At 46.9% G+C, this 13,800-nt stretch overlaps 1 protein-coding gene and 1 non-coding gene across 2 annotated transcripts; one reads left to right on the plus strand and one right to left on the minus strand.

Annotated features, from left to right (window-relative positions):
* Nucleotides 1–8,926: 8,926 nt before the first annotated feature.
* LOC129387612 (protein I'm not dead yet-like) lies at nt 8,927–11,534 on the plus strand. The gene is made up of 2 exons (XM_072286726.1): nt 8,927–9,181; nt 9,700–11,534. The coding sequence occupies exons 1-2, from the start codon at nt 8,985–8,987 to the stop codon at nt 9,872–9,874; spliced, it is 372 nt and encodes a 123-aa protein (XP_072142827.1). The 5' UTR covers nt 8,927–8,984; the 3' UTR covers nt 9,875–11,534.
* A 1,657-nt stretch (nt 11,535–13,191) lies between these two features.
* On the minus strand, nt 13,192–13,588 carry LOC126520976 (small nucleolar RNA snR86). Its single transcript, XR_007597167.2, has one exon. It is a non-coding gene; the product is annotated as a small nucleolar RNA snR86 (small nucleolar RNA).
* Between the last annotated feature and the right edge of the window lie 212 nt (nt 13,589–13,800).

Here is a 13,800-nt window from a genome sequence, read left to right on the forward strand (position 1 = left end):
CAGAATGAACCAATGTTCCGAGTCCGACGACCAGAACTCTAAGAGCGTAAGAGCGGAAACGTGAAGATCGCGAGGTAGTGGCGCTGACGGCAGCAAATGATCGGGAGAATCCGAGGCCATGGCTGACTGGACAGAAGGCGAACTGCGAAGACAGCGGGGCTCTAGCTCCTTGCGGTGGTAGGAGCGAAGCGGCTGAGGCACCCGGAGCTGGGAGCGATGACGCGAAGTCCGGAGTCACCAATTGGTGGGTGAAGAAAAACGAGACAGACGCTGGTGCCTGGTGCCCAGAAATTATATCTTTAGCCGAGCCCGCTCAATCAGGCGGAAGCCTGATTCTGCCTATTCCACTGCTCGCCACTCCCGACCCCCGTCACAGCCATCCGCGAGTTTCCTCAGCCATCCAGCACAATGTAACTTCGCGCATTTCTTGGCCTCGCCAGCTATATCGCTTCAGCGTGCTGCAGCGTGTCGTGGTCGTCTTTTTGTGACCGGACCATTGTGGCACGTAGTAGTGTGCTACAGATCTGTTCAGATCACTCACCTGTTGAATATCACATCGTTTATGCCTTTTTTTCTAAACTGTTTTAAGTTTACTTCCTTGTCATTTACAGATTGAGTTAGGCAGTGCATTGCAGCTGTTGCCTTATGACTAATTTGCGCACGATGTGCCCAATTCCGTTCATTGTTAAATATCTTGCGCTTGAGAGCTATATATAGCAACACAGACTGCGTTAATTGTAATCGCATTATGTCTTATACCTGAAAGAAATGCCTAACGACGCCGAATATTATCTCATTATAGCTCGTTCTGAGCTGTCTCCACTTCTGCAAATTCCCAGTGAATTGGGTAGCGGTATGCGTAAATAAATAAATAAATAAATAAATAAATAAATAAATAAATAAATAAATAAATAAATAAATAAATTTCTGCACCGCACTGTCTTCAAAAATTTTTAAGCAGTTCGCACACTGGTGAAATAGAATTTTGTAAAGGGTGTGCTCGAAGCCCTGTATATGTTTGGCTCGCTTATTCGAAGCTCGGCGGAGCCTATAGAGTAACGTATACTTCACCGTACGCGCAGGCCGGGTGGTGCGTCTACTGCATGGTGTGGATGGCCATGTACTGGACCACCGAGATCATCCCGCTGCCGGCGACGGCGTTGCTGCCGCTGGCCATGTTCCCGCTCCTGGGCATCCTCAGCACCGGCGAAACGACCGCCCTGTACTTCAACGTACGTATACTGTGGGCACTGTGGTGCTTTGGGCCTCGAATACCGCCCAACATGACTTGTCACGTTAGCACAGCGGCTAAGATCTAGTGCAAAGTCCGACGCAGGGTCGGCGCGTGCGGTCGTTACGCTGCGCAAAAGGGAGGTGAGCGCTTTTTAGTCCGGCGCACGGTAGTCCAGCGCGTTACCATGGCTGACGTAAACCGGCGTATGCTGGCGCGTGCAGGCGTCGTCGTCGTCGAGATAGAACTGTACGATCCCTATAGAATACATTGGCCGGTATATTCTAGGGACCGTAATAGAACCTATACAGAACATGCTCCATCTCTCGCCGGAATACTGCGCTTGCGTTGCTCATGCAGTGTATATGCTCTTCTTGCACGATTTGCAACTCTTGCGCGCAGCACAGAGCGAACGCATGGACCTGCGACGGCGGAAGTAGCATGATACGCTCGCGCAAGGCATGGTGGTAAATAGAGCGCACTGGATAGACTAGCGTACAGCATTCACCAGCACCGCAATTCGAGACAGCGTACAATAGCGCCTCTCCGTCTGTCGCTGCGCAGCGCGCTTCAGGGGCGAACTTTGACTGGCGTTCGCTGGCGAGCATAGTATAGGGGACTTGCCGAGGGCTGACAACTCTTTGCGGCAGTCGGACGACGGTGGTGTTCGGCCGCCATTGTGAGGAATAGACCACATGGATAAACCTTACATAGTATAGGCGGTTACCTGCTCCACCGCGTGCTGGTATACGTTTGTGCTGTTGCTCCAGCGTTCCTTCACTTACATTCGACCTGCTGACCTACAGCTGCGTTTCGCCATGTAAGCATTGCGTCTTCGTAGACAGTTGCGGCCGTAGTTTGTACATAAGAGGGCAAAATTCAACACATTGTCTGGTACAGCGAACTTCAGCTGTGAGCTATAGGCCTTTACGAGGCCGTGCCGACCGTTCGTCCATGTTTCACTTACTATAACACATAAGAGCTGCAGCTTTGATTCACAAGTCGCACAGTATACTTAACGTAATATGTAAAGCGCACACAATTGGCTATTTATCCGGCTTTTTTTTTCGTACTCAAGACCTACAGCAGCGTTGTAATGAGCTGTGTCATTCGCCTAAAGCCGCATACGCGACGGCAGTCACGTTTAGCCAGTGCATAATAGGCCAGCTAACGGTGGCTGCTACAATTAAGCCGACCAAACCATGGGGCCGAATACTCTAGCATCCGCGAGGCCACTCGGCCATGCTAGATGACAGCGCAGGATCGCTACACCAGCACAAGATGCAGCATGTCGCCCTTCACATGGCGACGACTTCGTGTGGTTGTTTGGGAGTGCTCTGTGAGGGTGTTCACTCTGTTCGTGTGGTCAAAAAAAGGGCGCTCTGACTGCATTCAGTTGATTCTTTCGGAAGGCCAAAATCCGAGTCGGATCGCCCAGAAATGCTCGCCCCGATAACGTCGGACCAGTTGCGAGGTCCGGCCGGTCTGCCGTCGCTCGAGCGCTGTTCAGATTCCGTCAGCGCTCTTTCGCCGGTGTCGGCTCGACCGTTGAGACGGTTTCGCAATTGGGCGGTCTCGCGTAGTGTGCCTGTATAACGTTAATGTTGGCGACGCCGCAGCATTTACATTTGTTTGCGGCACCTTCAGTCGTATACACTTAAGTCGACAGACAAGCAGTGACAGCATCTTATATCATAGGGCCCAGTCGATTCACCCTGCACTTCGTGAACTGTAGTTCCCGCCAGTACAGTGCCAGTTCTTGGCCGTGCGAAAGCGGCACGGTACTGCGGCTGTACGAACGGCGCACTACCTCTCCGACGAGTGCAGGGAATGCCGTGAATAATTCGTCCTGCATGAAGCCCGCACTAAGTGAAACGAATGGCGACGTCCAGACGCCGCCATGTTGAACTGGTCAAACGAATAGAAGCGAGGTAACTCCGTGAAATACAGTTCAAAAAGCGCAGGCGAATCGAATGAACCTATAGTGTTGAAAACTTGCTATGCTGGCGTAGGGCTGTCTTGCAAGCGACGGCAACTCTAGCGGTAGCTTTCGTAGCCTACTTATTTTGCGTCTGACTTTCACTGTCGCTCGCCATGATGCTATAGTGTTACGTGATGCGGTGGCATCAATTCCGGCACCACCGAAACTTTCACTCGACATTCGCTTCCTTCCTTTTCATTGCTCCTGAAAGTGACACGCGCCGTTCAGGTGGAGCGTGTCTCGGATGTGGAGCGTCTTGCAATCCGACTCGGAGAACCAGATCCAGCATTAGATTGCTCCCCCCCCCCCTCCTTTTATTTAATGTAGTTTGCTCTGATAGAGTCCGGATTGACGTAAGGCTTTACAAAAGTCGTAGCTCCTGCAGTGCATATCTTCCCATCGACGACGCCTTCGCGATGCAAGTGCTGGGAGCATGCCAAGGTATTCCACCCATCCCGTTGCGGGGAACCGGGCTTTGCATCTACATGGTCACGTCGTGCGGCGAACACGCCGTGCCTACACGTCAGAGCACAGTAAGCTCGGAGACTTGTATAGTTTCTGCTCTATAGGAGGTCGCGCGCGGCTGTCCCCAAAATGTCTACGCGCGGCCTGCGTTCGCCCACATTTCCATAACCTTCAGGATGGTGACTGGAACCCAGTGTGCCCACAGGGTTGTAGGCATTATGTAAAAGTGAGCCTTAAGAGGAAGCTTTAGCACGGGCCCAACTCCGACAGGGCCTATTCAGATACATGCAAAACGCAAAAAACGTTTTTCTGGCATAATCCCTGGACCGATTTAAATGAAACTGGTCGCATTTGAGAGATAAAGTTAAATTATAGTGACTTCTCTAAGCGCAATTCCGATTTATGCCTGAATTTTGTTAGATTTTCAAAAATTCGAAAGTTCGATAAAATTGACGCACGAAGTTCACGAATTAATAGCTCTGCATCAAGAACAGATATAGCGGTTCTATAAACAGGGCCTATTAGATCATTCAAAGCGGACAAATTCGATATGTCAATTTATATGTTACGTGAATTTGTTACGTTGTGTACAAGGTTCTGCAAAAGCTGTATTTCCGTATTATTAATTTCTTGAGATTCATGTGTAACGTATCAATTTCGTCCGCTTTAGATGTACTATTAGATGCAATAAACACAGTTGTGATATCATTTTTCATTGCTGAGTTCGAGTTGTAAACTTGATAGTTTCGTTTTCTGAAAATTTTAGATTTTTTGCACTTTTCATGAAAATTGACGACCTCAATCAAAAATTCGAAACCAACAGTCACTAGAATTCAAGGTTCTCGTTTATATTCAACAAACCTCGCCAAATTCGCTCAGTGGTTGCCGAGAAAAATGAATTCTCCTTTTACATGTATTTAAATGGGAGCACCCGAGCTCAAACTTCCGCTTAGGTCGTTTTGTTGTTGAACACGAAGTCCAGAGATTTGATTTCTCCCTGCGTTCCTGCGGTGGCCGCATTGTTTGATGGAGGCTGATTGCGAAGAAAAAAAGAAGAACGATTGCGTAGTTAGATTTATGTGTTCGTTAGAAGAACTCAAAGTGATCAAACTTAACCCTATGACATTCGAACACGACATGCTCAGTAGTTTATGCTCAGTAGCAACACAAGGGAGACAGCGTCGATTGCTATCGCCAAATTTAGTGCTAATAAAATCGCGTTCCCTGATGAAATCGCGATCCGACTTCTTCTGGCAGTATTGCATATTGTCCATTACATTGTTTCTGATTTTTTCTCGAGTTCAGTCCTTGCTGTTGGTTATAGTTTAATGTCTAGCTTCAGTGGTTATAACGTAAAAGTATTTTAAATATATTCAAGTGATCCTTCACCGCTTGTTTGGCTAGGGGACTACTTCCTCCAATGAAAAAATAATGATAATAATACCTGTGGATCGAGTGATTCTGAGAGGTGTTAGTTATATGGCACCCACTATAGAATATACAGGTTCCTTTTCATATTCGATATAATTATGAAGGATTTAGTTAGCGTAAAAGGTGCCGTATATTGTCATTTACGCAGATGATATGAGCTTTATTTTTCTTGTGACAACACTATTTACCTTGCTATATCTGCTAATGAGTCATTAAACTAAATATATACTTGACTCGAGCCGAATCAAGGTCGTGTGAGTTATCTCACTAGCTAGCTTTAAGCACAAGTGATATTGAAATTTCTTCAACTGTGAAAACTCTCCGTGTAATTTTACAGCGATATCTGCTTTGGGCTCACTCCCCTAGTCGTCCTGGTGTCCGCCGCCCGTCGCTGGAATCGCGAAATACTTTGCGAGAAAATTACAAAGAAACATAAATTCTCATCTTGCCGCAACGATGCGAACTTTGGTCCTAAAGACTGGCAGTCCAGGACTCTAGCTCTCAGCCACTCTGCCGATAGGCTACAGTAGAGGAGAACACTGATCCGGGAGGGCGCGATCGTGCTGACAGCTGCCATAATTGGCTAACATCCGCCCAATATCTGTGCGTATGGATAGAGCTGGTGAACGCTAATATAAATTTGAGGAAAGCCGAACGAATGCAGCAGTAAGGAGCTGAGGATAGGTAAAATTAAACACGACGAAAAGCCGAGTTCCTAAAGCCACTTCACCACCGGCGGGCGCAACACGCTCAAGCAAATACGACTCGAACTACGTCTACTCCTCGAAGCGAGATTGTTCGCTCGCGCCTGCCAATGTTCACTACAACAATTACACACCACACAAAACAATCTAGGGCTTACTGCGCTGTATATTTCACCAGCTGTCGCGTCATGGCTCCGCATTACGTGCGAAACTATCTTTTTTTTTTTTTTAGCACATGTGATTATCATATTGAGGCCTAAGTTGGAAACATTGTTGACATTTAGGTATGTTGCGTAGGTGTCAACAGATGCTGTCTCTGCAACAAAATCTTTTGCGGCACAATGCTCTTCGATTTTTTTTATTCGTGTTACTGTCATCTGGTTTAGTCAACACGGTCTAAGGCGCCGTTAAATGATTTGGTTATACTGGAAATAAACAACGCCTTACGGTCCGTTTCAGGAGTCTCCTACTGTGCGAATCCCTCAGAATGATTCATTAATGCGTTGATACTCGATACAAATACGCACTTTTCTCAAACTTTAAATGCGAAATGCGTAAAATGGGAATGCTCATCCGTACTTTGGCGGATCTACAACCAAAGGCCTCTTGTCGCATTCACTTGACATTGATTTGTGTATACGTGCCGTGTTCCCGCACGAATAAGGCCTCTCAAACACCGCGTTTCGGTCTTCCACGTGCACTGTACAGGTGATAATCCGCAATAGAACATTTTTTGTGCGTTGCCCGACAGTGGCCACGTCGGAAATGCTGTGCTGACTGTGCAGCAGCTTCTAATGCCTAAATGATTGTTGTGTTATGTAACAGTTCGTGGCACAATGGTCTTGTGCTGCATGATTAAGTAGACTGAAAAATCACAATTTGCGCACTCGTCATAATGACTTAGTCGTCCTTCATCAACGAACATTCAGTGTATTAGTTTTTCGGATGCATGCTTCAGCTGTGGAAAAAGAACAAGTCGGCGCTCAAGACAAGCCTACGCTTGCTGAAAAATTCGGAAACTCGCATTGCCCTTTCTTTTTTTAATATTGCATATCGTATACCCGCCGTGGTATCGTAATGACTTTGGCGTCGCTCTGCTAAGCCCATGGGCGCAGGATTAAATCCCGGCCCCGGTGGCCGCATTTCTGTGGGGGCGAAGTGCGAGAACGTTCGCGTACAGTGCATGGGCTGCACGTTAAAGAACCCCAGGTGGTCAGAATTATTCCGGAGTTCCCCGCTATGGCATGCCCCATAATCACGTCGTGGTTTTTGCACGTGAAACCCCAGAATTTAATTTACTTTTGCATCCTGTAGCTGTTTAATGTGTCCTGTAGCTGCACTGTATCCCGTAGCTAGCTGCATGGCTCCTAGGATGGCACGGCCAATTAAGGCATTTCGACCGCGTTTAGCCATGTCTCGCAAGGAAGTTTACTACCGAAGTTGACTTGAATAAACTGGTGAGAAAGAGGAAACTGCCGCCTCTTGCTGAATATTCGTCCCCCAGATGTTTATACACTGGCGTTCTACGTAACTTAGTTTCGCACAGCATTTATGCAAGGCGTTATAGAACGACAATGCACAGAACGCCAGTTCATTTCACCACGAGTTTGGAGGTAATGTTTCAAAACTGGCGATATAGCCTTAGCTAGTATCCCTATTTTGTGGATATGCCTTGAACATTTCTGGCTTAGATACCAACCGCTGTTGTGTATTATCGCACTATGTTGTATACACAGGGAACCAAACAAATATTTGATTTTATGATTGATTGTCGCACAAATTTTGATGTTCACAATTCCCACAAGCCTCAAGTGGCCAGCAGAAGAAATGACAAAGCTGAGGAAGTACTGAAACGGTTTGGGAAAACGGAACGTGCTAGCACGCCCCTCATGCCGGCGGCCATCATACTCGGAAAGCTTAACAGGGAAGGCGCACCCGCGTGTACTCCTGCCTTGAGATGCGTATGTGAAGTTGAGAACGGTGCGCAGCAGAATAATGTAAAATGGTGAGTCACGGCCTTTTTTAGGATGCTGGTTAGAGGGAGAGACACACGTGACGAAGTATGGTAAGCTACCCATGGGAACAAGGTAAAAGCAACCACACGTGTCTATTCTACAGGGTGTCTCACGTAACTTTTGCCAAACTTGAAAAATATGCGAATGCCACGTAGCCGGACAGAACCAGTGCAATGTCGTTTGCCGTCGCTTGGAGATACATAGATTATTATTTCTTTCATTCTGCCTAACTACAAAATAATTAATCGACTTCAGGAATATTATAATTAGATGAAAAGTGTCAACGATAGAATTGTACAGCGACATGAAAAACTCACGATACAGCTTTCTGTTGCTCAATGCATGCTACATAAAAGTATTTCTCCGAGCGTGAAAGAAGCCCGTGAATGCACGCAAAATTGCCGCGTGACTGGCCACTCGAGGCACTTTGCGTGTATTCACGGGCTTCTTTGACGCTCGGAAAAACACTTTTATGTAGCACGTATACAGAAAGCTGTATCGGGAGTATTTCACGTCGCTTTTCATCCAATTATAATATCTGAGAAGTTGAATATTAAATTAGGACTAATTATCTAATTAGGCGGAATGTGAAAAATAATCTAAGTATCTCCGAGCGATGGCAAACAACATTGCCCTGGTTCTGTCCGGCTTCGTGGCATTTGCATATCTTTAAGGTTTGGCTAAAGCTACGTGGAACACCCTGTATACGCGTATACCGTGTGGAAAGGTACAGCTCTATAGGGACATTCTCGGACAAGCACGTGTCCAAGATAATGACGTCCTTTGAAGACTGGGTTATAGATTCGGGCTAACGTTAGATCCTTCGATTCACTATGGAGCTTCACATGGGCACGCATCTTTGTTATTTATCTGCCCCTTGAAACATCATGAAAGGAAACACCGAAGTGGCCTTCAAGAGGACTTAGTGGCTGAACTTATACTTTACCCGCAATAAAGTGTTCACTGACACTAAATGTTGTGCGGGAAGGCTACCTACTTTCAACACAATGAGGTGCCAGTTTCGAATCCGTATGTCGCGAGTATGAGTTGTTTAAAAAAAATGTTGGTGCTCCCTATTATTGCTCGCGACTGCGTGAATTTGACGTCGTTATGAATACCCAGGTGGTTCGCGCTCGTCCTCTAGAGCGGCGTTTGCGATGCGTATAAGCTACGTAAAACACACGGAACTGCCCGTGCGGAGCACGGTGCAAGTCTCTCGCTTCACGTTTCGCTCGCAGAACATCGGCTTCATCATCCTGAGCTCGTTGACGCTGGCCGCCGCCGTGGAGTGCACCAACCTCCACAAGCGCGTCGCCCTCAAGTCTCTGCTCATCTTCGGCATGAGCAAGCGAAGGTGCGCACCTCCCGTGTTCATTGCTGTCTTGCGCCAGAACTTATTCTTAGCCTGGTTCGCGTTCGCTGTCAGACGTATTCCTATACCACCACTAGGCGGGGTGATCATCTTTAGGTCTTCCGGAAGTTTTAAAATGGCCTGTAGCAGATAAAGTAGCTGTAGTCCTCGAGCTGCATTATTCAAAGAGGCGGACGTTACTTGTCCTAGAAATCGAAACACGTATTCAACTAAATAAAAGAAATTCGATTATTACCTACTAGAGAGCTCATAAACAGAGCAAGAAACTCTGTCGTCATCTGTTTCTTGCTCTGCCTGTATTCGTCTCTACAGCTGAAAATATGTATATTTAGCAGTCATATGCTTCTATTCTTGTTCTAGAATCAATCGCAGCCTTTTTTTTTTCGTCTTTCTTTCTTTTTATTTGATCCCGCGTGACGATGGCGTCCGTCCGGAGTTACTTATAGCCGCCCATGCGGTAAATCACCCAGTCGCATGTCACAAGACGGTATTCTGTACAGGATAGTGTTCGCCATCATGATGATCAGCATGTTCCTGTCCTTGTGGATCCCAAACACCGCGTCCGCCTCCATCATGGGTCCCATCACCCTCGCCGTGGCCGACCAGATGCAGAAGTCGTCGCACAAGTTCGGGAAAGGTGCGTTATACACCTGTATGGGCAGTGTCGATGATTGACTGTCGTGTACATGAGGGTTTATCAGCAAAATTACTTTTATAAGTGATTCTAAAAAAACATGAAGTAGCAATAGATATTTAATTAGATTCACTAATTAAATTTTCTCTCATTTATTTAGTTAGGGTACATTGAAAAAATGGTGAAAGTACAACTAGTATACGCTCCAGGCCTTACTTAACATCTGTCCATGGCTGAAACAAGCCATGGATTTCTCTATATCTGTATATACCTTCATTACACACAAGTTTTGTGACTGATATTGTGATCTATTCTCTCAAAACTGCTGTAGGTCTTGCATGCCTCCTATTGCGTTTTTAATATATCATCTACCGTTTATTATACACTCCCTCTTTTCTGCTAGCCACAGCGGCTATGACTCTGCGCTGCTGAGCACGCCTTAGTCGCGGGTGCGAATCCTGGCCGGTTGGCGGGGTAGGAAGCGGCAGTGAAAGAAACCGTATCAATGCCTATTTGCCGCAAGAATATGCACGCGCTAGAAAATCCGGGGTGCTCGAAATTAATCCTGAATCCGGCTTTGTAAGGGCTACTAGCCGGACAAGAGAACGAACACAGTTACACAAACGCGTGTTCCTTCCAGCCGCACCGCAGAATTTCTGTGGCAGCTGCAACTGAGGCAGCTCCGGAATCGAGTTCGAAAGGAACAGCCTACGCCGAGCTGTCCTTTCCATCTTTCTGAACAAGCACATTAGCTGAATGACGTGCGTCGCCGCACAAGAAGAGAAATTCGTCGTACGAGAAAAGAAAAAAAGAAAAACAAAAGAACGAAAACACTGTCAGATCTCTACGTCCGGCAGGTTTGCCATTTCGCTGTTAGCCAGGTCATAGTAAGTAGGCCGGTTTCGCGACAGATATCCGAAGCTAAGGTGTAGTGCTCGGGAGACGAAATTGTGGACATTGCCCCCTTTTGGCCATCGGTCGAATATCCCCCTGACCAAGGCAGTGCTGTTAAAACGCAGCCGCGAAGTTACGCTGTCGAGTTGGGCCAACTCATTGAGGTGGAATTCGACAGAAGGCCGATGGGGCCAATGAACGAAATTCCTAGGTGCGAGAATGGTTCACACGTCTGTTTCGAACGAGTTGGTTATGGTGTGCGCGGCAAGATATCCCCGTATTCTTTGCTTCCTCCGCAGGGTTTCAATTGCGAAAGAACATTGCCAGCGCTGTAGACAAGGATCAGCTGTAAGTATCGCCATTTTGCTGCGCCTAATGAACCTCATTGCGGCAGCCATTTTTTTTTTTTTTTTACATATGCCTGACTGCTGCTGCTTTACTTCGCGTCTCGCTCGTATATTATGTCGAGGCATGCACCGAGCCGTCAAGTTATTGTGTGTGTCCGCGTAACCTCTTAGACGCGAAGCATTTCTTGGCACAGGCTTGCAGCAACCGTGTAGCGCGCACAAGCGCGTGAACATCGTTAGTTCTGTGTGTATATCTCGCTCATAGCTGTCAGTAACATTTATTGGCGAAGGTACCGTATTTGCACCTATAGATAACGCGATTACGAATATAACGCGAGGGGAGACTTTAGTTCTTATAAGAAAAAACTGTATATTACGATTAAAGCGGCAAGTAATGCCACAGAAAAAGAAAGGAGACGACGCATAAACGCGAAGCCCACAGGACGCTTTGTTCATCATCACCGTAACCTGCCCTCGCAATATACGGTAACAGGACGAGCGCATGCCGAATTTGCTAGTTGTCACTGCCGACGTTGCCACTTTCGGCGAGAACGGCCTAGAATGGCGAACCCCTGCTAACAAAGTTGTGGGACAGGCAGCAGTTCAGAAATGTCCGCTACACAATCGAGCATGGTTGCAACGCCTTTCAAGCACTGTGGGGTGATCCACCGAGACCACTCGCTGGATGCATGCCTGCACAACAACGCCGATCGTCTTGTTCAAGGTTGCAAGTTACACGCCGTGACCAAACTGATACGACGCTAACAGCGTTCTGAATGAGAAGACGGCGCGAAGTGCAACAGGGGCAACTTCCAGCTCTCGCGCGAGGCGATGTTGCAGCGCTAGAGAAAATAAGTGAAATAGAATTAAAATAAAGATTACGAAAAAAAGTGTTACATTTGCATCGCGAACACAGCTATAACGCGAGGCTAGTTTTCAGGCTTGGTATTTTGGGAAGAAAAAAAAAATACCTCTTGTTATATTCGTGCAAATACGGTACGTCGAAGGGCCTTCTTCTTTAGGTACTCGGCGCTTCTTAGTATGGCACAATGCTCGACGTATGTATAGAATAAAAGTTGCGAGATGAAAAGAAGGTGCAGTGAAGACAGCGGTTGTGGAAGAAAGCGCGTAGAAAGCAGGCGAGTGCTGTTTATTTTTTTTTATGGGGGGGGGTGTTTGTTGCAGGCGTCCCATGTAGGCAAAAAGACTGATATATTAGAACTACAGAATGGGTTCAGGTCAGGCAGGCGCTTAGAGGATAATATCTTTGTACTAGCTCTGTGCAAGAGATTTCAATATATCGGTATATACGTTTATGAACAGCATTACTAGATATTAAGGGAGATTGCGATAACGCAGACAGGCAATAGATATGGAATATTCTGAAATACAATTGCATTGATGACTATTTCGTGCAGCTGATCGCATAAATACGAGTACATAGGCACATCAGAGTACCAATTGCACGGGAAGGCCGGAAATGCGCGTAACTATATAGTGGGAGTCTCCTGTGTTGTTCACGCTTTATATTGAGGGCATACAAAGACGACTGGAAAGTAGGGAACTAGGTTTTGAGTTATCTTGCATTCACAGTGGGCACAGGGTGCAACAGAGGGTTCTTGGGCTCATGTGTGCGGACGGCATAGTGCTAGCGGGTGATGCAAGGGATTTACAGAGACATGCGAATATAAGTGGCAATCCAGCGACAAATATATAGGCCTTAAGTTTAGCTCTGGGGAATTGGTAATTATGATCTTTATGGAAGAGACGAGCAATGACATGGCATCAGTTAAACAGGAAGTCATACCCACTGTCAAGCAACATAAATACCTGAGAAAAGACGGGGAATGCGGTAGATGGAAATTCAAGACGATGAGCAAAACGTGAGCAAGGTGAATGCAGGAGCCAACGTTTCGACAAGTGGACTTGTCTTCTTCAAGGCGACATATGCTTTCCTCGCCACAGTATATATAGGTGGGGCCCCTCCAAAGAGGAGAGGGCGTGAGGCGGGAGGGCGCGGAAACGAGGAAATGTGTTAGCGTGTCGAATTGAGAGTAAAGAAACGCTGTGTACAAGGTCAAAGCCAGGGCCCCCCCACCCCCACCCTGGTCTGTCAACACACGCGTGTTAGCCGGCGTGTCAAGGGCGTCTGACACGACGGCTGACAAAAAAAAAAAAAAAAAAAAGAAAGAAGTAAAGGAAAGGAAAGGGGAGAAAAAAAAAAGGAAAAATAAAGGGGGGGGGGGGATACCCCAAGAAATCAAACTAAGAGTTGTTGCCTATAGCTTGAAGTTTAGCGTAGCGAATAGATTTTAAAGCTCCCTAGAATCTATTCGCTACGCTAAACTTCAAGCTATAGGCAACAACTCTTAGTTTGATTTCTTGGCCTATCCCCCCCCCCCTTTATTTTTCCTTTTTTTTCTCCCCTTTCCTTTCCTTTACTTCTTTCATTTTTTTTTTTGTCAGCCGTCGTGTCAGACGCCCTTGACACGCCGGCTAACACGCGTGTGTTGACAGACCAGGGTGGGGGTGGGGGGGCCCTGGCTTTGACCTTGTACACAGCGTTTCTTTACTCTCAATTCGACACGCTAACACATTTCCTCGTTTCCGCGCCCTCCCGCCTCACGCCCTCTCCCCTTTGGAGGGGCCCCACCTATATATACTGTGGCGAGGAAAGCATATGTCGCCTTGAAGAAGACAAGTCCACTTGTCGAAACGTTGGCTCC

The sequence above is a fragment of the Dermacentor andersoni genome, chromosome 3 (genome assembly GCF_023375885.2).
Source record: "Dermacentor andersoni chromosome 3, qqDerAnde1_hic_scaffold, whole genome shotgun sequence".
Classification (NCBI taxonomy): domain Eukaryota; kingdom Metazoa; phylum Arthropoda; class Arachnida; order Ixodida; family Ixodidae; genus Dermacentor; species Dermacentor andersoni.

Bases quoted from the DNA above. Each gene is read 5' to 3' on its own strand.
- LOC129387612 (XM_072286726.1), top strand. From the start codon at position 8,985: ATGCGTATAAGCTACGTAAAACACACGGAACTGCCCGTGCGGAGCACG. The intron at 9,182-9,699 runs GTGCGCACCTCC...TATTCTGTACAG, and splicing joins TTCGGCATGAGCAAGCGAAG to GATAGTGTTCGCCATCATGA.